This window comes from Anser cygnoides, chromosome 2 (assembly GCF_040182565.1).
Source record: "Anser cygnoides isolate HZ-2024a breed goose chromosome 2, Taihu_goose_T2T_genome, whole genome shotgun sequence".
Lineage (NCBI taxonomy): Eukaryota > Metazoa > Chordata > Aves > Anseriformes > Anatidae > Anser > Anser cygnoides.
Genome location: NC_089874.1, coordinates 168,376 through 192,454, shown reverse-complemented (window position 1 = coordinate 192,454; position 24,079 = coordinate 168,376). Strand labels below are relative to the sequence as shown.

General features: G+C 40.6%; 1 protein-coding gene across 18 annotated transcripts in view; it reads left to right on the top strand.

Moving 5' to 3' along the window:
* Window positions 1-24,079, top strand: part of SMARCD3 (SWI/SNF related, matrix associated, actin dependent regulator of chromatin, subfamily d, member 3) — a 110,016-nt gene that overhangs the window by 66,693 nt on the left and 19,244 nt on the right. For 10 of the 18 annotated variants that reach the window (XM_066991312.1, XM_066991309.1, XM_066991308.1 and 7 more), the window contains 7 exons: window positions 1,671-1,793; window positions 2,297-2,338; window positions 6,252-6,320; window positions 14,770-14,892; window positions 16,223-16,318; window positions 16,749-16,850; window positions 18,684-18,845. In XM_066991312.1, the coding sequence (XP_066847413.1) occupies window positions 1,704-1,793; window positions 2,297-2,338; window positions 6,252-6,320; window positions 14,770-14,892; window positions 16,223-16,318; window positions 16,749-16,850; window positions 18,684-18,845 (684 nt within the window). In that variant the 5' untranslated portion in view covers window positions 1,671-1,703. The remainder of the gene's footprint in view (window positions 1-1,670; window positions 1,794-2,296; window positions 2,339-6,251; window positions 6,321-14,769; window positions 14,893-16,222; window positions 16,319-16,748; window positions 16,851-18,683; window positions 18,846-24,079) is intronic. The other 8 variants (XM_066991313.1, XM_013201160.3, XM_013201159.3 and 5 more) reach the window with 3 other exon arrangements.

Sequence of the window (24,079 nt, the reverse complement as noted above, 5' to 3'; positions counted from 1 at the left end):
ATGAGCAGTATGGAGAAGGTACACAGGGAATACCTGCTCACTGCTGCTCCAGCTCTACGAGAAGATGGCATCAAATGAAGCAAACAAATGGCAGGTTCAAAACGAGCAAAAAGAATATTTCACGCACTGTCTGTAGAGGTTCTGGAACACTATGCCTGAGGCTACTGTAGGTGCTAAAGAACATCAACTTTCAACTTTTCAAAACATCAACATTAGGACAGATGAATTCTTGGAATGACTTGGTGCAGTTGTTCTTATACCATTGCAACAGTTAAATATTTTAATATTTACAAATGAAAGCTGGAGTATCATAAAAACAGATAAGGCAGTCAAGTAGAGTTTTTTATACTTACTTAGAGTTCCCTTTTTATGGTTTGCTTTCCTGAGTTATTCCCAATTAAGAACTAACCTTTTCATGTAAGGTTATATTTGCCCATTTCTAAGCTCAGGTCTTCTTTAGGTCTTTCTATGTACATAGAGTCACAGAATGGTTGAGGTAGGAAGGGACCACTGGAGGTCATCTGGGCCAGCCCCCTCCCTGGCTCAAGCGAGGCCCCCCAGGGGAGGTTCCCCAGGACCATGTCCAGACAGCTTTTGAATATCACTGAGGAGGAGGACTCCACAACCTCTGTGAGAAACCTGGGCCAGTGCTTGGTCAGTCTCACTGTAAAAAAGTGCTTCCTTATGTTCAGGGGGAACTTCGTGTATTCCAGTTTGTGCCCGTTCCCTCTTGTCCTGGCAATGGGCACCCCACTGAGAAAAGCATGGTTCTGTCCTCTTTGCACCTTCCTTTCAGGTATTTGCAGACATTGATGGGATCTTCCTGAACTTTCTCTTCTCCAGACTGAACAGTCCCACCTTTCTCAGCCTCTCTTGTAAGAGAGGTACTCCAGTCCCTTCATCATCTTTGTGACTTTTTGCTGGACTTTCTCCAGTGCGTCCCTGCCTGTCTTGTACTGAGTAGAAATTTCTGTCTCTTTCTTCCTCCTAACCTACTTCCTATCACCTCTTCTGCTAACTTTTCTGGAATAAGGAATGTAAAATGGGGTTTTATTAATAGAGGTAGTATGGTTTAGCCAATATATTAAATATAATAAAAGTTAGCAAGATTGTAAGTTAATGCATAGCTAGTCATGTTGAAAATTAAATTTGAAGGTCAATTCCACCTCAGCCAAGAAGATATAGTAACAAAGGTTGCCTTCCTAAATTGCAGCTTGGGCTTATGATGGGTAACACTTGTGGGGGGTTTTGTTTGTTTGTTTAAAGAAACACAAACAGCATGAACATCCACCACTTTATTTTTAGTCTAGAGAGATACAGCACTTTTTTAGCTTAAACAGGACAAATTTAAAGTACTTTACATTTCCAGCAGTGGTTTCCAGGCTTTTTGTAGTTAAGCCTCACTTGAAAAAAAATCAGCAGTAGCTCAGGCCTTGTGGATCCATCTGAGGTCTTCCAAAGTTCATTAGCTCTAATTCCATGCTCCAGCTTTTCAGTCATATGCTTCTACCATGCCACTGAGACCTGTCCCACTAGTTGGGTACTACCATCTTAGAGATAATGCTTTCTGAGCACATCTGTCTAACAGCTGGGAAGGTGTCAGTATTACTGCTCAGGAACATAGCAGATTCTTGCTTCCAGTGCTTGGATATTCCTTGCTTCATTCTCAGATCCGGGAGCTGGTTCCTGAGTCCCAGGCCTACATGGATCTGTTGGCCTTTGAACGCAAACTAGACCAGACCATTATGCGGAAGCGTGTGGATATTCAGGAAGCGCTGAAGAGGCCAATGAAGGTATGTCATGAAAAATTTCTAGATTGAGTTAGGGGAAAAAATTACTCTTTGTCTTAAATGGTGGAATGATCTTTCCAGTAAATGTCCTGTTAACAGAGACGTTTTTAAATGGATCACACAAAGCTCCTAAGAATAAGCATCTGGGAGCAGTGTGTATGGAAAAATGATGGAGGAAACTCTGTGGATATTACTAGCTATAGCTTCTCAAAGCCTTTAATAAATGGAATAATAGCTTCTAGATAAGTAAATACTGCTGGAGGAATTTTCTATTTGAATGATTAGAAAGGAGAAAATAAGAGTTTAGAGGTGTGTGCTGAAGAGATGTATTAAATTTCATATTAGAATTCAGTCAAAATCTAAAATCGTGGAATAACAAAACAATGGGTAGAATTACAGAAAAGTTGTTAAAGTTCTTGCAAAAGTATATACATTTACATAGTCTATAAAAAAAGGATGATTCATATAAGAAAAGGATGGATGAAATTTTCTGCAATTTCTTTTAGATCAAGTCCAGAACTTCCCTGTTCATGTATCCAACTGAAAAGGTATTTTCCTCAGCATTCTGATGCTGTTTCACTGAATCGTTTAAAAAAATGGGTTAGGAAGGAACTGTGGAAATCACAGAATCATATAATGGTTTGGGTTGGAAGGGACCTTAAAGATCATCTAGTTCCAACCCCCCTGCCCTGGGCAGGGACACCTCCTACTAGACCTTGTTGCTCAAAGCCCCATCCAGCCTGGCCTTAAACACTTCCGGGGATGTGGCATCCACAGCTTCTCTGGGCAGCCTGTTCCAGTGTCTCACCACCCCCTGAGTGAAGAATTTTCTCCTCGTATCTAATCTAAACCTACCTTCTTCTAGTCATCTAGTTCAACCTCCTGCTCAAATACGGGTTCAAGACCTTGTTGAGTTTTGATTTTATCTAAGGACAGAGGTTTAACAGCTTCTTCAGGCGACCTGAATGTTTGGCCACTCTCATGGTGAAGAGTTTCTTTTCATATGTCTTAATTGAGTTCTTATCACTATTGAATCCACATACTCATTCATATAGTAAATCCTGTAGTATGAAGAGTTTCGTGGTTGTATACCTACTGTGAAGTAAAGCTGTCATCCTTGTCTGCGATGGGTGTTAGCCCAATTAAGATTCCATTCTGTTCGTCAATGTACAGTTGTAAGATGTGGAAGGCTTTTACATCTAATGTTTTTCCAATTGAAATTTACGAATCAGAAAAAAAAAAAACAGAAAAATAAAGTTCTATTAACATACATATTTTACAAATAGAAAACTGAAGTTTGGATGGTTTAAATCACAAGTTTGTAGTCCAAAATGGTTCCGTATAGTAGATTGGACTCTCAGCAGGAATAACTTGTGTTAGCTTAATGTGCATAAAGCACCACTATTTTAAAACAGTTAGGAACCTGACTATGTTTAAAAGTAATTGAAGACTTAGACTTGCAGGAAGATATTTACTCAGTGGCAAACTCTTTACCCATGGAATTGAACAGTGCATGTGACTCCAGCTGTAAGCTGGACAGTGGAGATTTTCAGGGCCTATAATGGGGAAGAGTATAGGAGGCACAACAATAAAGAAAACATATACAAAAAATTCTGTTTCTATCCAGAGCTCAGCAAATGCATTTTAAATATGAGCTGTTGATCTAGGTTACATATGAATCTGTTTCTAAAGAATAATCATACAGATGTTTCTTAAATTTATATCTAGATTTTGAGTGTAGCAGTTGCAAAATTCAAGATCTGTCAAAATAGAGCTAAGCCTAGATAAATTTGGGTTGTTCTGAAGTTGAGTGTTTTCATTTTATTGTAGTTCGAGCATTGGTAACAGCAATAAAACTTATATCTGCATTTCCATCCTTATCAAAGCTCTCACAATTTTGAAACATTTTTGTTAGAACAAAGGTTCCCAAACTGGGATTGTAATCATGGAAAAAATTTAAACTTGTCTGAGATATGTGATAATATGTAGGAAATATGCAGGACTGCTCAGAATTATCAATTGTAAGTGCAATAATTATATTGGTCACAGTGATTGGGTTGTAGCTAGGAAAAGTCTTTGGAAACCAAAGATGGCTTGTGTTGCTCTGGATGTGTTTTTTTTGTTTTGTTTTCCCCTCTATGTTGGTAGATTACTTATCCTGTAGAAATTTGGGACAGAGATGGTTCAAACATTTTTGATTGAGGACAGTGCATAGAATATGCTGTACCTGTCTGTATTTCTTTGATCTTGTGTGAACAGCTGCACTGTTGAAATAGATGACAGCTGTGGGTTTGCCCACAAAGTAAGGAGGAGACCTTATTTTTTTGTTTTGTTTTTGAGGTTGGTTAAGGGGGGGTGATGGCCGTAAGCCACTGCTAGCTCACTTTACCACTGTTAACAGCCCCTCTCAGCTGCCAGTTTTTCCAGTCCCGTTCCTGTCTTACCTTTTTTATGCCTCTTAGGTACTCTACTCTTCCTATGTTTGTATTACGTTCTCGGACTACACCTATCACAAGAGTCTCAGAATTCCTAATAATAGAATCATTGAATCATAGAATATCCCAAGTTGGAAGGGACCCACAAGGATCATCGAGTCCATGTCCCAATTCCTCATCCACAAAGCAGCATTTGCTTCATGCCACTTGTGGCAAGAGTCCCTGCGCTGACATTATGAAAGAGCCACCTGTTAATGTGTTCAGAATTCCAGAAAGGATGTTGGAAGAGGGAGTTAGGCAGATGAGACTTCTTGAGTTATGGACTGCACTGTGAATTGACGTACAGATACAGCAAGCTCCATGGCCTGAAGGAAGCAGAAACCATATTGTTCAACTCAAAACGAGTGGATATCATTAAAGAAGAATGAGTTAGTGAAACTATGGACAGCTTGGGCCACAGTGAACATTAGGAGTGGGATTTACTGGGCCAAATATAGCCATCTACACTGCATTTATTTGTATGCAAGTTAATCACTTTGGGCTTCCTTTACAGTCAGATTTAGGCAGTGTAGGCACAGTTCTTCTCATATAGAAGTATATAATTATAAATATAGAAGTAGATATTTAAAATAAAATAGAAAAATTGTGCCCTAAAAAGTGCCTGTTTCTCTCCATTGTCTAAGACTGGGATAACTAGTCGGTTGCAGAAGCAAGGCTTCCACTCCAAAACAGGCCACAGACAATAGTTTGATTTCTCACCCAAACCAGAGACTGTCACTTTTTCATGGTGAACTGGTGGGGGAGTTTGAGTTTACCATACCTGTATGCAGTTGCAGTACCTCAAACTAAGTGATGTGCTCCGAGATTCTCCATTCTTAGGTTCAAAAAGAACCTAAAAAGAAGTGTCTGGATATAGTCACAGGGTCTAAGTGTGTCTCCCTGGTTTTGTAGATTGAAATTCTTTCCTCATTTTCAGATTTTAAGATGACTAAGGAATTGCTATTGCATTGCTGGCAGAAGGGAATGTACAATTTTTTCTGAAACTCTAAGGTTTCTGCACATCCCTCTGTCCTCTCAGGAGAGAATTTTTGTTTGTTTGCTTGCTTGTTTTTGTTTTCCTCAGAATGCCTTATGTACACAGCATCTCATATCTGAGCTTTGTAGTTCAGTCATTCTAAGAAAGTGCCATGTTTTCCTCCTGCTGGGTTCTAAATGTAGAGCATCCAATGGATACTCTTAGGGGAAGAAGAACAAATAATTTGTGGAGATTTTCATGTCATACTCTGAACCCTACTGTCATTGACCTCCTAGAATCAAACCTCCACTCACTTCAATCAACAAATGCAGTAAGTGTTATTTATCCCAGCTTGAGGAAAGTTTTTTATTGGTTCTTCATGGGATGTTATGGAGAAAGAAGGTGGGATTACTAAAAAAAAAAAAAGATAATGTTAATGTAGAGTAGTGACAGCTTTAATGCTTTTTAGTTCTTGGGGATTCCCATCTGTACATTGAGGTCTTCAGCGCATGGGCAGTATACTGCCTTTTCTGTGATTGCCACATTGGTCTTGGTTCTAATATGTCTGCCAACCGCTGTGCTTAATATAGAGGTTAATCTGGGAGGGCCTTATCAAGGTGACTGTCTGTGAGGTTCCAATGGGACATACCCTATCGTTGTCAAAAGAGCTGCAACTGGGTGAACAACTATTTGAAGCAGAGAACGTTGAAAACAATCTTGTTCTATTAGAGGGGTAATTGTTGGGCTGCATTTAAACCAATTTTTATTTAATATTTAAAAGCTAGAACACTGTTTTGCAATATTTTCATGAAGGTCTTTGACATCAGAATTTAGGAGGGTAATTCTGAAGTTTGATGGTGAAATTTGCTGATGACCCCAAAATGGGAGGCATTGTCAATGCTAAAGAAAAAGAATTGTGGAAGGCATGTTATGCATGAAGGAAATTCTGCTATAAAATAGTTGCCAATTTATTCGAAATATCATTAAAAGTGAGGGTTATTATTTTCATAGAATCATAGAATATCCCGCGTTGGAAGGGACCCGCATGGATCATCGAGTCCAACTCCTGGCACCACACAGGTCTACCCAACAATTCAGACCATATGGCTAAGTGCGCAGTCCAAATGCTTCTTAAACTCCGACAGGCTTGGTGCTGTGACTACGCTCCTGAGGAGCCTGTTCCAGTGCACGACAACCTTCTCAGTGAAGAACCTCTTCCTGATATCCAGCCTGAACCTCCCCTGTCGCAGCTGGAGACCATTCCTGCGGGTCCTATTTTGATTATAAAAGTCTTGTACTTAATATGATGTGACTAACTGGGAAAAAAAAAATCTTAAGTTACTAGATAGAATTTCCAGTAACAACAGAAAGGTTCTGATGTTACTGCAGAAGACCCTAATGACAGCCCACCTGATTGTTGAAGCTGGAATACATTGTCATCAGTGTTCAAAATGACATAAACATTCAAAATGAACAGTTCACACTAGAGTGATCGTGGGGAAAAAAAAAAAAAAAGCTTCTGGAATCACTTAGGGAAAGGAAGACACTTCATGAATGTCACTTGGGTGTCACAAAGAAGGTTGTGAGGGACTGGGAATGACCAGGAATGATATTGGTAGAGGGGGAGAAAAGTATTGCCATTTAGGCTAAAGGACAATGCTGACACAAGAACAAATGGGGAAAAGGTGACTATGGATAAATGTTAGGCTTGAATTTAGAAAGAGCTTGTACTTTTCAGAGGAGCAAAATTACTCTAAGTCAGGGAGGAGTAACAAAGACCTTGTTTTTTAAATTGTATCTTCATGATTTTCTGAAAGGCATTGCATGATAATGACGTGTCACCCAGACTTCACTGTTGCCCTCAGCTCAGTGACCCTAGGGCTCATTGGTGTACTCCATCAAGTACTACATTGGTTTTGATAAGGTATGTTAGAACACTTTAAGAGAAATATCTGTACAAGACATTTAAAGTAGAAATACATTGTAGGCAAAACAGAATTTATGGCAATTTCATCTTTACTCATCAACCAATTTTCAAATTAAAAAAAGCTAAAGAGCGTACAGTTTCCCTAGTGTGAGAAGATCAGTCTGGTAACAGATCCTCTTGAGTAGTAGGTGGTCATACATTGGAAAAGTTGGCTTATGGCTTGTGGTTGTCTTCCCATCCCTAGCCTTAACATGTATTTTGATCTTCAATCACCCAATCTTTGAGGGTCGCCTTGGAGTCAGAGGGTTTTGGGTGAATCCACCGCCTTTTGGGTACCCCTAAATTTGTCCCAAAGAGTTCCCAGTTGTCTTCCCTAGTCTCATCTGGTGATTCTTACACGTTGTTATTGAGAGGACTGTGTTGCCAACGGTACCGCACCAATATGTGTTATTGCATTACTGATTGGATTCTTGACTGGGTAATTATACACTGTCAGAAACTGTGCCCACAGCCTTACCATTCTATACTTTCAACTAGTTAGGACTGAATCAAGCCACTGGGGTAAAAAGCTTATCATTCTCCAAAAAAAGGCAAAGCGTGCGTGCATTCTAAATCCATCACATGCTAACTGAAGTATTTGATGAGAACATGCTTAAATCTTTCTTACTCACCCCTCTTCTCTCAGCTACAGTGACAACAGGAATTATAAGGCTGGTGTGGATCCAAGCTCCTTACTAGTAGTGACCAGTCATAGAATCACAGAGTGGGAGAGGTTGGAAGGGCCCTCTGGAGGTCATCTTGTCCAGCTCCCTCCCCTGCTCAAACAGGACCACCTAGAGCAGGTTGCCCAGAACCATGTCCAAACAGCTTTTGAATATCTCCAAGGAGGAGACTCCACAGCCTCTCTGGCCAACTTGTGCCAGTGCTAAATACTTCAAAGGAAGGTGCCAGAAACCCTGCAACTGTAGGTAACAGCTCCACCTAAATTTCAGTAATCAGAGATCAGTTTGTATTAAGACACAAAAAGGTTTGATGTCTCTTTTAAAATTTTCATATACTGGTATGACTGGATATTCTTGGGATCTGTACATACAAAGCCACTCCAGCACCTTCCCTTTCTCTCACATTCTCATTTTCTCTTTTTTTTTCCTTTTTCTCTTTTTTCTTTTTCTCTTTTTCTCCTTCTCTTTTTTTCTTTTTCTTTTTCTTTTCCTTTTCTTTTTCCAAAAAGCTTTGTCTTCAGTCCAACATCTGTTAGTTCAAAAATAGACCGGTTGAGACTGATAAGTGAGTATATTTATGACCGTTAGAGCAAGATATCAGAGACATAATAGATTTTTCATTATGTCAAGTCTTTAAGTCAACACTGGATGTCCTTTAAAGAGAGCTGTCCTGTTCGATGGATGATGAGAGTCTGTTGCACAAGAAATTCAACTAGACAAAGTCTTCTGGCTTAAAAATCTGCAAGTTTTAAATCTATGTTCATGTGACAGTTCTGCAGCTTAATTACAGTTCATTAGGCTTTGTATAGCTATCATGAAACGTTCCTCCATCAGCCAGATTTGAATTTACTGTCTTTTGGCATAATTTAATGTGTTCTGCTGTTCTGTGTTGCGGGATAAGGAAAATGCAAACATCTAATCTTCTTCTTCAGATCAGCCTGTATTTCAAATATATCTTTCAGGTTCAATATTCTTTTTTTAGGTGAAAAAATTAAGTCTTCCCAATCACTGTACAGAAAGAGTTTTTCTGTACACCTGGTCATTCTTATCACCTGCCAGGATACACATTGTGCTTCTCTTCCTCAGCGAGTACAGTAGGCAACTGCAAAATAAGCTGCTGTAATTGCTTTTGCAGGCTATTGGTCATAATATTTTCCATTTTATTCCTCAATAATATTTTTTTTTACCCTTTTGGAGTTTTTGTTGTTGAAGAACACTTGTAAATATTGGCCATTGTTCTTTTTGTCTCATCTGACTTCAACTCTCCATGCTACTTTATCTTCCACTGTTTTTTTTTGGTTTTTTTGCTTCTTAAAAAGTTTGTGAGGCCACCAAACAGTCTATATGCAAAGAAAGAAATACAGATTTTTTAATGCTGTGTTGAGGTACATGGAAATTCAAGCTTAAGATGTGCATAGAACTCAAGACAGTACTACCCAGGGGCTTGGCAGCCAGATTTCTCTAATTCAGTCAACAATAGATAGCCTGCTTATGAGTGTGTTAAGACAGAGGAGAAGCTGTAGTCCTGCTGCTCCAGCATTTCTGTCAGCCTCTTGTTTAGATCTGTTTAATTCCACGAGCTCTCCTGCCAGTTGTGCTGCTGTCACAGGTGAGACCTTTGCAGCAGTTCATGGCTGACCAATCTTCTGTCACTGGTGGCTCTTTTTTTCCTTTTCTTTTTCACAAGGAGAAATTGTAAGTAAAATACAATGCTTTTGAGAGTTGTTTTTTCTTTTTAATATGACTGCAATTTAAATTCATTTTGCTGAATACAAGTCAAAAAAGTATGTTAAAAGATGTGTATCTTAAAAGAATAAGCAGATTAAGCATTTATTGATTTTTGGTCAAGAGGTTATTTGATTCATAACATTGATCAAGTCTACATGAAGTTCCCTTCTCGTTTAGCTTTGTCTTTGTGGATGGTAAAACTTCAGTGTGTTTGAAGAGATGAAATGTGATGCTTTCTTCTTGCTCTACAGCAGTATGTTTTCCCTCTAGTTTTTGTTACAAAGTACTGAGAGTCCTACCTGTAAAGAACAAGGCCACAGTTGTTGTTTTTTTTTCTGTTCTCTGAGAAGCCTCCATACAGAGGGAAGGATAGATTTTAGGTCTTTGGCAGAATATGCATTGCTTGGAATGCCTGCAGAATTCCCTTCTGTAGGAAGGAAAGGAGCTTCTTGCCCAAGAATATTGCACTGCTGTATTTAAACTGCAAAATAACCAATTGTACATAACTGACATAGGATCATTTCTTGCCTGGATGAGATGGAGTTGCTTAGCTGGAGATGGAAGAATATGTCATTCTCAGAGCCTTCTGGATTTGCATTTGACATTATTGTGGAACCTCAGAGTACTGTCAAGAAGTGAATTTGAGTGCAATGATTCTGGGTCCGTGTCTTGAACATAGCAGACATTATGATCTGTACAGTGTCTGTAGAACCCCAGCCTGTGCCGTCTTCATATTCTTCTTTCTTGAATTCAGTTTTCTTCCAAGACTGGACATCCTTATGATAGCAGTATTGCTGTAAGCACTGAAGTCTTAGCTCATTGGGTAGATTCCTCAGGAAGGATTCATACTAAACCTTTGTTTATAAAAGTATAAAAGGATCTTGCTTCATCAGGTGAGACAGTAGTGCCTCAGAATTGGCAGGAGAAAGTCGTGACAGAGGAGAAGGAACCTACTGATCCAAATAACATCTTTGTAGGGCTATGATTCTGATGTTTTGCTAGAGATTTCTGAATGTATTTCCTTTACGTGCCACTGCTCAAAGTATAAGTATTACCACTGTTGGTGATAAACGTATGCAGGACAAGTTCAGGTGTCTTTGTCTAGTTCCTCAAACTTGAAGGTATTGTGCCAAGATAGTCGCCGCAGAATTTCTTGAGAAGAGCTCTTCCAAGTAGCTTTTATGAAGGGCCAATGGTACTGGCAATGCTAGACATGAATACGGAGGAGGTGGTAGAGGGAATTCTGAGAAGGGCAGAAAGAAGGGAAAGATGGAGCAGTAACCTGTAAAGTAACAAACAGGAGGTGAACATGTTGGCTGCAGCCTCAGAGAGGTACTTGTGGAGGCTGGAACATTTCCAAGTCAGTACAGTGCTGCACAGAGAGGGATGTGTTTGGCTGTTCAAGCAATGTTAATTGCCCAAATACCTTTTTCGCATTTTTTTAGGCTGCTTACCAGAACGTCTTTGGCAGATCTGGCTGCATTCTGCAGGTCAGGTCTAGAGTTTCTGATTGTGGCAATTGTCATGGCTGACACATGTTTGCAGTTCATTATGTAAATTCTCTTTAAAGGGTGGTAGCACAGCTGCACAGAGGAAAGATGGTGTTTGCCATGTCCTAAGGTGAATTTGGCCTGCTAGAGCCCTCAGAGGGAGGGGGAGATTGTTCCATATGGATTGCAGGGGAGGGTAGTCAGAGAGGAAAAAGGGTAAAGAGCTGCCACATAGAAGAAGGCTGAAGCACACGCAGAAATTTGGAGACGCTTGAGACAGAAAGCAGTAGCAGAAACACAGCTGGATCTTAGAGAATAAAAAGATAGATAGAATTCTCTGCGTCTCCTCAGAAGTGACTCTACAGAGTTTTCTGCAACCCAGCAAGTCACTGAGAGTTGCTAGACTAAGGGCAAGCCTGAAGAAATTATTATTATTATTTTAATTTTTAAAAGTATTTAAAAAAAAAAACACACCAAAAATGTGAGCTTTCTTTATGATCCCTTATGCCACTTCAGGTTCTAATAATTTTTTAAATTAAATTTAAAGCCCCTTTGCTGTTGGTGTTCTATTGCAGCTGTGCAGTTGCTCTGTTTGATTCCTTAGGTGTTTGTTATGAGTCAGGATCAAGGATATTTCTCTGTGTTGCATATAAGAGATAATCACTGTTTTAGTAGTGTTGCAAATTTGCAGTATCTTTTTGATCAAACGCTGAAGACAACCCACAGGGTACGGGTTACACATTTTGCTTATCAGATGGAATATCTTTGCTCAGTAGAGACTAAAGGCTCAGCTTTCCACCACATTTACTGGTTGGCAGTAGTGTCTACAACTTTAAAGATAGCCATTACTTAGGATTTTTATTCATAATTATTCTAAGTTCCTTTCTGATGGCAGTGTAGAAGAAGTGGACTGACTTATCGGGGTTACAGTGAGGAAAGGATTATGTTGTTAAACTTGAGAAAGAGAACTTGTTGCATAGAAGGAAAGACTGTAAATTGAAGAGAGAGATGTAGGAGAAATAAATGATAAGCTGACTCTGACTTTGGCAGAGCAGAGAAAGTACTGGGAACACAGCAGGAGACCAGTCCTGAAATATAAGCTGCACCTGACTTGTGCGTGACTTGAAAGAGAAATGATAACAGTGGAAAGTATTGAAGGAGAGATTTTTGTATTTTATAGTGGAATTAGGCATTATTACTAACTCAGGTGAACTAAGGAACCTAGAACCTGAAAGCCAGGAGAAAGGAAGACATCTAAAATACTCAGATGTGAACAAGAATGTTATTGCAGAGGATGATGAGATGTCAGGCTTTTGAGGAAACAGATACAGTTCCTACCCGGACATGGAGAGGTATGAGGAGAGGGTGAGTTGCCAGAGTAAAAGAAGTAATGGAGAAAATTGGAAATCAAAAGAAGAGGAAATAGAATCCATGATATAAAACTGAAATATCGGTAGAGCATCCAGAAGGAACTATTAAGGAAAAAAAAAAAAACTGCTTATGTACATAGGTACAGTTTTACAAATAATCCAGGTGGGGATAAAATTTAAGAAAAACATAAAATTTGCAGGTTAATATGAAGAATTGTGAATTTAGAAATGTGAAGTCTTTCACTAGTCCTTCACAGCAAAGGAAGATTCTGGGCTATTTAAAAAAAAAAAAAAAAAAAAAAACATTTTATATAGTGTAAGAGTACTTCAGCAACAGAAATCCTGTAGGAAAGGATGCAGAAAGAATATGGATTTCCAGGATTTTTTTAAACCTACCTGCCTGTTCTTACCTGTGTCAATCCGTCATTTTCTAGACTCTTGGCACTTCTGAAAATCCTGTTCTCTCTTGCTGCATACTATTGACGCTCCGTTTTAATCAAACCTTTCTGTCACTGTGGTCTCTAGATTTGTAGTCATTTTCTTGTTCCATGTGGGCCATACAGCCCTGCCTCCCTGTTGTGGTTTAACCCGGCTGGCAGCTAAACACCACACAGCCGTTCGCTCACCCTCCCCCCTCCCTCTCTGGGATAGGGGAGAGAAACGGGAAAGTGAAGCCGGTGAGTTGAGATAAAGACAGTTTATTAAGACAGGAATATAATAATAACAATAATAATAATAGTGATAATGATAATAGTATTAATAATAATAATGTGTAAGAAACAAGTGATGCACAATGCAATTGCTCACCACCCGCTGACCGATGCCCAGCCTATCCCCGAGCAGCCGGCCCCCCCACCCCGGCCAGCCACCCCTATATATTGTTTAGCATGACGTCAGATGGCATGGAATACCCCTTTGGCCAGTTTGGGTCAGCTGTCCTGGGTCTGTCCCCTCCCAGCTCCTGCTGCACCCCCAGCCTGCTCGCTGGCAGGACAGAGCGAGAAGCCGAAAAGTCCTTGGCCTGGTGTAAACACTGCTCTGCAACAATTAAAACATCAGCATGTTATCAGTGCTCTTCTCATCCTAATCCAGAACATAGCACCCTACCAGCTACTATGAGGAAAAATTAACTCTGTCCTAACTGGAACCAGGGCACTCCCATATTCCTCTGTGCTGTATCAGATTTACAGTTCTCTGACCTCACATATATAATTTGCATCTTCTGTTCTATAGACTTACATCTCTCCTGTACCTCTTTGTGTGTGTCTACCTCTGTGTGCGTGTGTGTATGTGTGAGAGCTTTACAAGACTGCTCCTTTTTTGTGTTAGGTGAAGGTTGTTTTGACTGCATTAATTTGATGACTTCAGCCTTTTTGCTATTATATTATAGACAGATATTTGAGATTAGAATCTCAAGTGAATTTTGGTGATACCTCTTCTGGAATCCATGCATCAATCCGTGGCCAAGTTTTCCACATAGTGCTTGGGAGAGAAGGGCACTGAAGAATAAGGTAGCCGTAAGACAGTACAGTGACTGGGATACTCTCTTAGATAAGCTGTAAAAATGACAGTAGGTAGGCATGATTCTCTCTCTCAAAGACTTGAGCACCTGGCTTAGAGGTGAAGCACAGTGCCTTCCTCCACACGGGTCTCACAGCATGTTGGGGCTGCGATCTGTTTGATTCGAGTGAAAGAGAGTTAAAAGGGAAGGTTAGGAAGCAGGTATGTGTCAATGTCAACGTGGGGGCAAGAGGGTGTGGAAAACCATACCAAGCTCTACATGACGGTGGAGTTGAGATGGACGGAGATGCGCAGAGCATGTAATATGAAGCATTAGCTGGATTTGTGAATGCCATTTACAAATCTGAACTGATACAGCTGTGAAAGACACTCACATAGCAAAAGGTGTGCAGCTGAATTTTATCAGTCTAGCTAGTATCCAGAAAGAAAGGGCATCGTGTGGTGCTTTTCTTAGAATGATTTCTCAAATATCTAAACCAGAAGTACAGGTTATATAGCCCTCAGGGGCCTGGCCCTGCAAACTCCTGCCTTTCTCCACTTACAGCAAATTCTTAGTGTGTTTATCTTACCAATTGGTTTTGAAAAGAACTATCAGATTCAGCTCTTCAGTGAATTTTCTTATGCATAACCAAATCTTAAATTCTCATATAACCTGGTCCAACTGTACTAAACATGCAGATTTTGTACTAAAAGTGTGATATTTCATGTGGCTGCCTCAGGTCCTGTACTTAACCTGGATATGTACTTTTCTTTTCTCTATTTGTGTAACAGCAAAAGCGGAAACTGAGACTTTATATCTCCAACACATTTAATCCTGCAAAATCTGACGCTGATGACTCTGATGGCAGCATCGCATCATGGGAGCTTCGAGTGGAGGGGAAGCTCCTGGATGATGTAAGACTCGCCTGTGCTTCAGTGGGGCTGGCAAGGATCTAGAGATTGTCCTGTAGGGTTATGATGGACTTTACTGGGGTCTTTAACTCAGACATCTCTGAATGGCAGCATTGGCTTGTTTTTGCTGGGAAGACACCATGTCCAACAGAAGGAGTGAAGGATACAAACATAGTGGGAATGTTGGGGAGAGATGGGGGAGGGCAGCAGGAGATAGAGCAGACTTAAGGACAGAACAGGTAGGATGAGATGGAGAGAATACTGCTTGAATGATATGGCAGGATTCAGGCCACGATAGGAGTGATAAGTCAGGTCTAGAGCAGGCCATTGCATCTGGTGAGTGCAAGAGGATGTATGGATGGTCAAAGCAAGGATGGAAGAAAGGTTTTATTAACTAAGTGATCAGAAACCCCTGTGATGGATTTCACTTTCCTCTGGGAAGGCTGAACTTTCCTGATAAAGGTGTCACTTATTTGAATAGACTTTACAAGAAAAGTATTTGATAAGATAAACAGATGGAGATTGTACATGTGTGGAGAAAGCAAAACGTTTAAGACATGTCTATCTTTCTGGAGATAACAATACATGAATCAGGAACAGAATCTTGCTAGAAAATGAAGGGTAAACAAACTGCAGCATCTGGAAACTGAAGTTAGACAAATTCAGATTAGAAATTAGAGCATAGATTTTAACAGCAAAAAAAAATCTTTATTGGATCAACTTGCCAATTTTTATCATGGCTCTTCAATTACTGGCAAATTTTAAATCAAAGAAGTATGTACTTCCAAAATATCTTCTGCATTAGGTAAGAAATCCATTCAAATGCTGTGGACTGTATTCTCCAGAAAGTCAGAATATATGACATAGACCACCCAGCTTTTAATTTAGACAATATGAACTGCATAGTAAATGGTGAATACTGATAATTAAATGAAAAGGCAAAATGTAAAGGAAATACTTTTACTTAGGGTATGACTAATCTGTAAAACTTACTGCTATCTGATAAGTCAGAACAAGAATTTAGCATTTATTAAAAAAATACAAACTGTTAAAATAAAAGGCATACAGTTACCTTGTTCACATCAAAAGACAGTCCTTTATGATAGCATTAAGACAGTCAGGGAAATCTTTCCTTCAGTGCATACTGTTCCACCACTTCTAGATTTTTGCTTATTTCCCTGCGTTTATCAGAGGGAAATCTCAATTAGATTGTTCACTCTTGTGATCTATATGGGAGTTAAAGTTCAAGAGAAAGAGAAAGCTTGAAAAGGAAGCACAGAACATGGGGTAATATATGCAGTCTTAAACATTTCTGTTTCTTTTGATTGTACAGCTCAGCAAACAGAAACGGAAGTTTTCATCATTTTTTAAGAGTCTAGTCATTGAACTGGACAAAGATCTTTATGGACCTGACAACCACCTTGTGGAGGTAAGAAGTTAATGCACCTTTGCATACAAACCCAGCACTATAACAGATGAACAGCTATGTGCCTGTTATCTGCCTTGTTTAAGTTACCTTGCATTCACTGACTTATTTAAGGTGTTTTCAAAGGTTTCAGAATTACAGATGTAGTAGTGATGTAGGGTATCTCTTAGAAGAAGAGTGTGTGTGATTAAAACATTTGTGCACATTTCTCCTGACAAGTAAAGCATACTAGCATCACAACAGGCTGTACTGTAAGAGCAGAGCAAGAAATCGTGAAGATTTTGCTCATTTGTTTGTTTTTCTAATTGCAAGATCTTAAGGAGTCTTGTTACTTGTTTTATTCTTGCTTGGAGCGCTATGCGAGATTCACATACAGAGTTTCCCCTACCAATGAAAAAAAGACTGACCATGTTAATTTTATTTCCTTTGGCAGTGGCACAGAACTCCCACAACTCAGGAGACTGATGGCTTCCAGGTGAAAAGACCTGGTGATGTCAGTGTGCGGTGCACATTACTCCTCATGTTGGATTACCAGGTCAGTGTGTTGCTTTTGCTATGGAAGATACATCCATTGGGGCATAGAGCAACAAAGCAAATTCATCCCCTTACATACCTCAAAAGATAATATATTTGGAAACAAAACTTCACATGGTTGAAAGAGGTTAGAATGATACCAAACTGCCAGGTGATTTAAAATATTAAGGGGACACATAAAGTAAGTTTCTGTTGTAGTCTAGCAAAATGTTATCCTTGGCATGATGATGATTAGTAACACCTGCAGAAAGAATATGCATTTCCTCCTCAGGCTTCTTACAAAATAATCAGATAAGATGCACATGGGGGGGGGGGGGGCTGCCTGAACCAGCTGTGTAGCTGTGGCAGCATTTTTTTCAGAGCAGACCACACAGATTTCTGGGGTTATTAAACTTTGGTTACATTGTCACTATAATCTGGTATAAAAGGTTGCCCTGGAAGAGATAGACTTGACATTATTCTCAAGTCCAGGCATTTCTTCTTCCTCTCTTTTGTCAGTACTAGTTTGACTGTATTACTAATATTTGTGGGCTGAACACACAAAAAGTCAGGGAATGGATTAATTTCAGAGTTAGCAATATTCTGCGAGAAGGGAAATAAAGGAAATGGAAACAGAAAAGGAAAGGGAAAGGGAAGTGGAAAGGGAAGGAGAGGAGAGGAAGGGGAAGGGAAGGAAAGGAGAGGAGAGGAAGGGGAAGGGAAGGAAAGGAGAGGAGAGGAAAGGAGAGGAAAAAGGAGAGGAGAGGAGAGGAGAGGTCACCGTCTTAAGGAAAAGGTTAAAAATGCACTGCTGTGAAGAGATAGGATCTCCCTTTTCAATGGCAGTTCAGTCTTAGATACATTTTTACTGTATAACTTTAAGAATTCATTTTGTGCCATTCACTTCCCCCCTGCCCCATGCAAATGGCATCTATCCAGAATAAAGACACTACATTTTATGTTTATAGAAAATTTTACTTATCTTAGGGAGTGTGTGAGCTAACTGAGATACTGATAGAGCCAGTGAGAATCCTTATGGCTAGGAAAATATCATTAGAGTTTATGTTCACCATTATTATAAATTTATGCTTTTAAATAGATGTTCTCTTATTCTGAAGTCTTGTCTTGTTATAAATCTGGCTTTGGGTGTCCAGGCACCCAACAAGGTAATCCTTGCTGAAGAATGTGACAAATATTAAACATGAGCATGGGTACACCTGAAGAGGCACCAGACTTTAAGGTATCTAAGGAATTAGAGATGTAAAACAGAGTAATTGACGAGTTGTGCCACAGAGGTCAGAAGAAATATATTCCATTGAGTAGTTGTGGTCAGGTAAATTTTCTGGTTTGCAGCAGAATGTTGGGAACATGCTGGAAAAACAGAGTTCCAAGGGAATTTGTTGGTGGGAGGCAGCTGTTCAATTGTTAGGAACAGCAGAAGCATCATCCTGACTTCATGCTCCCTATCTGTGGTTAATCTCCAGTAGTTCAGAGGAAGTACCATTCTTCTTCATCTCCTGCTTCCTAAAGTCAGATTATGCATCAACAGTAAACGGGAAAATTATTTTCTGACTCTGCAAGCAACTCATTATCTAAAGCATGTGATTCAGGTAGTCTTTGTGCATAGCACATGTACAATGTCCCTCTTTCTTTTTCAAATGCTAGACATAGCTGTTCCAGAGCATGACCATGGTACACATCTGGGCAATTTATATTTCTATAACCTCTACCACTGAATGGGGTATTTCACCTGAGGAATAAAGTCCCCAGAGAATTGAAGCTGAAAATCTCTATCAGTGCATGCATCTACTTTTTTCTCCATTGCCATCTCTCTCTTCTTGTCTTTCTGTTGCAGCCTCCACAGTTTAAACTGGACCCACGATTAGCACGTTTGCTGGGGATACACACACAGACCCGATCTGCCATCATCCAGGCTCTCTGGCAGTACATCAAAACAAATAAGCTGCAAGACTCCCATGACAAGGAATACATTAATTGTGACAAGTACTTCCAGCAGGTAACTCCTTTTTGGACACAGCTATTCAAAGGCAATCTATAATATCCATCTGCAGATTTTGGATGGACAGAAATTACTGAATTTGGCTTTCCCTTAATAATTTGCAGTTTCTTCAATGCTGAATGGCTTTCAACAGACACTGTAACAAATACAGCAAACGCCTCCATGTGCAGTGTTGTCAAAAAACACATCAAGGTGGTTCATCACTCCTAAAAAAAGTCATAGCCTTTCCAAGAAGAAAGGGTCTAACTGTTTCACTGTCATGTAAAGGCAGCATCGTTTTTTTCCACATTTGAGAATACAAAATACAACAAAATAATCATGAGATTTTGTGGGTGTTTTTAGGAGTATAGAACCAAAGGCATCTGAATTATATAGTCATTCTCCTGCAGGTTGTTTTTGTTTGTTTGTTTGTTTGTTTTGTTCTTGAGAATTACAGCATGCTGTCTTGCAGTCTTTTTTGTATATAGTGAAAATTCCATCCTAAAACCTTATTTTTTTTTTCTCAAAATTACAGGGCTGTTCACTCTGATGCTTAGATGATTTAATTTCCATTCTCAATTTATCTATAACCAATTAAGACTCAGTTTTGTTTGTGCCAACCCGAAGAGGAGATGGAAAAGGGGAATTAAAAAGATTTGAAAACTCATGAGCAGAATGGAAAATGTGAACAAGGAGTAATTATTTTTTATTTTGGTGAAGAATTAGAGGTCATTGACTAAATCTGGAGGGTAGCAAAATAAAAACAACCCAAAGGACTTTACAGATGCTAAAAATATATATAGTTCTCAAAGTGATTAGACAAATCAATGGAAAAAAAATCTTGCACTGTTATAAATGCAACATAGAATCATAGAATCACCTAGGTTGGAAAAGACCTTTAAGATCATCAAGTCCAACCATCAGCCTGACCTAGAGTCCCGTCACTAAACCACGTCCCCTAGTGGCATGTCCAGACATCTTTTCAATACCTCCAGGGATGGATACTCCATCACTTCCCTGGGTAGCCTGTTCCAATGCTTGATCACCCTTTCAGTGAAGAAATTCTACCTAATACCCAATCTAAACCTCCCCTGGCACAACTTGAGACCATTTCCTCGCATCCTCTCTCTTGTTACCTAAGGAAGGAGTGTGACACCCTCCTTGCTGCACCCTCCTTTCAGGTAGTTGTATAGAGTGATGAGGTCTCCCTTCAGCCTCTCCTTCTTCAGACTAAACAGCCCCAGTTCCCTCAGTTGCTCCTCATGTCTTGCTTTCTAGCAACCTAACACACTTGTAGTGAGGGGCCCAAAACTGAACATAGTATTTGAGGTGTGGTCTCACCAGTGCCTTGTATACAATGGGACAATCGCTTCCATAGTCCTGCTGGGTCCACTGTTTCTGATGCAGGTCAGGATGCCATTGGACTTCTTGGAAGGCCTGTAATTCCCTGGATCCTCCTTCCTGCCCTTCTTGTAGCAGCTTGGAGTCACATTTGCTAACCTCCAATAAACGGGGACCTCTCCAGTTAGTCAGGACTGCTGGTAAATTATGGGAAGCAGCTTGGTGAGCACTTCTGCCAGCTCCTTTGGTATTCCTGGATGAGTCCCATCTGGCCTCATAGACCTACGAACATTCGAGTGATGTAGTAAGTCATCTGCAGGTTCCCATTGGATTATAGATGCTTCAGCATGCTCCTTGTCACTGTCTTCCAACTCAGGGGATGGGTACCCTGGGTCTTAGTAATAAAGACTGAGGCAAAAAAAGCATTGAGTACTTCAGCCTTATCCTCATCTTTCATCGCTACATTTCTCCTCACATTCAATAAAGGATGGAGATTCTCATTAATCCTTCTTTTGCTGGTGATACAGTTATAAAAGCATTTTTATTGTCTTTTACTGCAAAGTAAAAAATGTAGTCAAATTGAATTCCAGTTGGTCTTTAGCTAATTTTCTCTCTGCTCAACTTGACAACAGCTCTGTAGTTCTCCTGCATTGCCCGCCCCTTCTTCCAGAGTTCATAAACTCTCATTTTCTTCCCAAATTCCTGAAGAAGCTCTCTCTTTTTAGACAGGCTGGTCTTCTCCCCCACTGGCTAAACTTTTGGTGCATTGAGATGGCCTACTCCTGCACCTTTAAGATTTCATTCCTGAAGAAGTTTATTCCTAGACTCCTTTACCTTTCAGAATCACCTCCCAAAGGACTCTATCAACCAGGTCTCTAAACAGGCCAAAGTCTGCCCTCTGGAAATCCAAGGTAGCAGTTCTATTAACCACCTTCTTTTCTTCACCAAAGATCAAAAAACTCCATCATTTTGTGATTGCAGTGCCCAAGACAGCCTCCACCCATCACATCATTCACAAGTCCCTCCCTGTTTGTAAACAGGTCAGGTGGGGCACCTTCTCTAGTTTGCTCGCTCACTGCCTGTGTCAGGAAGTTATCTTCCATACACGCTCCAGGAATCTCTTAGACTGTTTCCTCTCTGCTGCACTGTATTTCCAGCACGTATCTGAGAAGTTGATGTCCCTCATGAAAAGAAGGACTAGTGTTTGTAAGACTTTTCCTAGTTGCTTGTAAATTATTTCATCTCCATGTTCATCCTGATTGGGTTGTCTGTAACAGCTTCCAATCATCGTATCTGCCTTATTGGCCTTTCACTGACTTTTACCCCAGAGACAGTCAACACTTTCATCACTATTGCCCAGCTCCATGCAGTCAAGGCATTCCAAAACACAAAGAACTACACCACCTCCTCTCCTTCCTCTCACCTCCATCTCTACTGAAGAACCTGTAACAATCTATCCCAGCAATGAGGCCAATGATATCACATCCCTGAGACTTAAGTAAAGCTTCCACTAACCCTTGTTTATTTTCCTTGCTGCATGAATTCATGTAGAGGCATTTAATTTGGGCTCCTAATGAAACTGTTTTATTGGATGAAGTGTCTGGAACGCCTTTGTGGTGCTGTTCAGGTGTTCTCCCGTTGACCTCTGGTTCCTTTCTTGGCTATGCACCTCTATTGCTGATGCTGGCATAGAACCAATAAATGATGGATAGACTGAGGTTCCCTCCCCCGGCAAAATCAGCTGAAAGCTCTCCACCAGTTGGTAAGTCTGTAACTAAAGATGATCTTCCCCTCCTCCAACAGACAGGCCCCATCAGTCCCCAGTAGACCCAGTTTCTCAAAAAGAGTCCCATGGCTAAAAAGCCAAATCCCTGCTTATATCACTAGTCCTGCAACAATGCATTGATCCACAGTATTCACGTGGTCGTTTCAAAGCACTTTTCTTTAACCAGTAGGATCAAAGAGAAGACTACCTGTGTTCCAGAGCCTCTTATGGATACTCCAAGGGCTGTGTAGTCCTTCATGATATGCCTTCAGCTGGTCTTGACAGTGTCCTTGATGCCTACATGAAATAACAGCAGTGGGTAGTAGTCTGTGGGCTGTACAGGGTTTGGTAGTCTCTTGGCAACATCCCTAATACGAGCCCCTGGTAGGCAACAAATCACTCTTGAGAGTAGATCAGGTCAGCAAATGGACACTTCTACTCCCTCCAGAAGAGACTCCCCTACTACTATCACCCTTCGCTGTTTCTTGGTTAGGCTGGTCATTACATGTGGAACAGGCTGAGTTGGCTCAGTCGATACCAGCATCTCCCCTCACGTGACAGGTCCTTCTTCTGCAGTCCCCAGAGCAGTGAAATGGTTCTGCAAGGGCACCTCAAGCAATGGGGGAAGTCTCTCTTCCTCCCGCTGGTCCTTGCTGTGACAAGCTTCCATTCTTCTGTTTCTGGTATCACTCCCTTCTCTGTAGTCTTAAGGGGGAATTTCTGGCTGTAGGTCCACTGTGCATGAAACCACCTGTCTAACTCCTCCTCAGCCTTCCAGGTACTGTACAGCCTTCTCGCCACCTCATGCAGCTCAGCCACCTGCTGCAGGAGGTCCTCCGCCTGGGCACACCTTTTGCAGGCAGGTTTGCTGCCTGTCCCTGCCACAAGAGAAAGGTCTAGATTTCGTGCAGCCTGAGGTCTGCACTGCAGCCTCTCCCTTCAGCAGCTCTGTCTGGGTGGCAGACAGCCCTTGGGTAGGTGTAGTAGACACCCCATCTGGAGCTACAGCCTATAAAATGAGTGCCCACTGTCCTGTCGTAGAATCATAGAATGGTTTGTGTTGGAAGGGACCTTAAAGATCATCTAATTCCAACCCCTTTGCCATGGGCAGGGTCATCTTCCACTAGACCATCTTGCTCAAAGCCCTGTCCAACTTGGGTTTGCCTGTCTAGGCAACTGTTATTGGAGCTTGCAGTGTCAGTGAGCAGGGTACACAGCCTTTCCCACATGCCCTTCAACTGGAACTGATATGCAAACTACCACGCCTTCCCTGTCCCTGTTTGTGTGCCCCAGGTAATTGCAAAGCTGTGAGACTAGGAGAGGTATTTTTTTGGGGGTGGGGAGGAAGGACCAGTATATGTTTCTTATTATGTTTTCTCTTATAGTTTTTTCTCAAGCATCTACTTTTGATGGCTATCAAGAGGATAGTGTAGCAGATAGATCCTTTGTCTGATCGAGTACAGCAGTTCATACTTTATGTATCCTTGTGGGTCCCTTCCAACTCAGGATATTCTATGATTCTATCAAATAGTGAATTGCAGACTCAGATTTGGTAGATTTGGTAGATTCATCACTCTTTAGAAACTAAGTGGCTAAATTCATGGATGCGGGCATGTTCAGCAATTAGACAGATTTTGGAGCTGATGAAGAAGAATCTTTTTCAGTTTGGAAACATTATTTACATCAGGTGGGAGGTTTGAAATTCACTGTCTTACAAGCAAAAGCAAGAAAAAAGGCCCAATGGTATTTCAAAAGCTAGAGCTGACTGCTAGGTATTTTTATTACCAAGTTCCCTTACTCCACAAAATCATGGATTTCAAAGATACTATATCCAAGGAACTGCAGCATCCTAGTTGAACAGTCCGACTTCTTATGTTGCTTCTACAACCTGGTAGTCCATTCTTTTTAACCCTGCCTGAATCCTTTGCCTCTAGAGCTGCAAAGCATGTTTCTGTCTATGGATATGTAGTGGTTTTACCTTGCTGGGCAGCTAAACTCCACCACAACCTCTCTCTCACTCCCCTTCAGAAGAAGAAGAGAGGGAGGAGAAAGTATGCTGGAAAGAAAAAAAAAAAAAAACACAAGCTCAGGGGTTGAGATAAGGATAATTTAATCAAAGGGAAAAGTAAGAGGAAAAAAACTAATA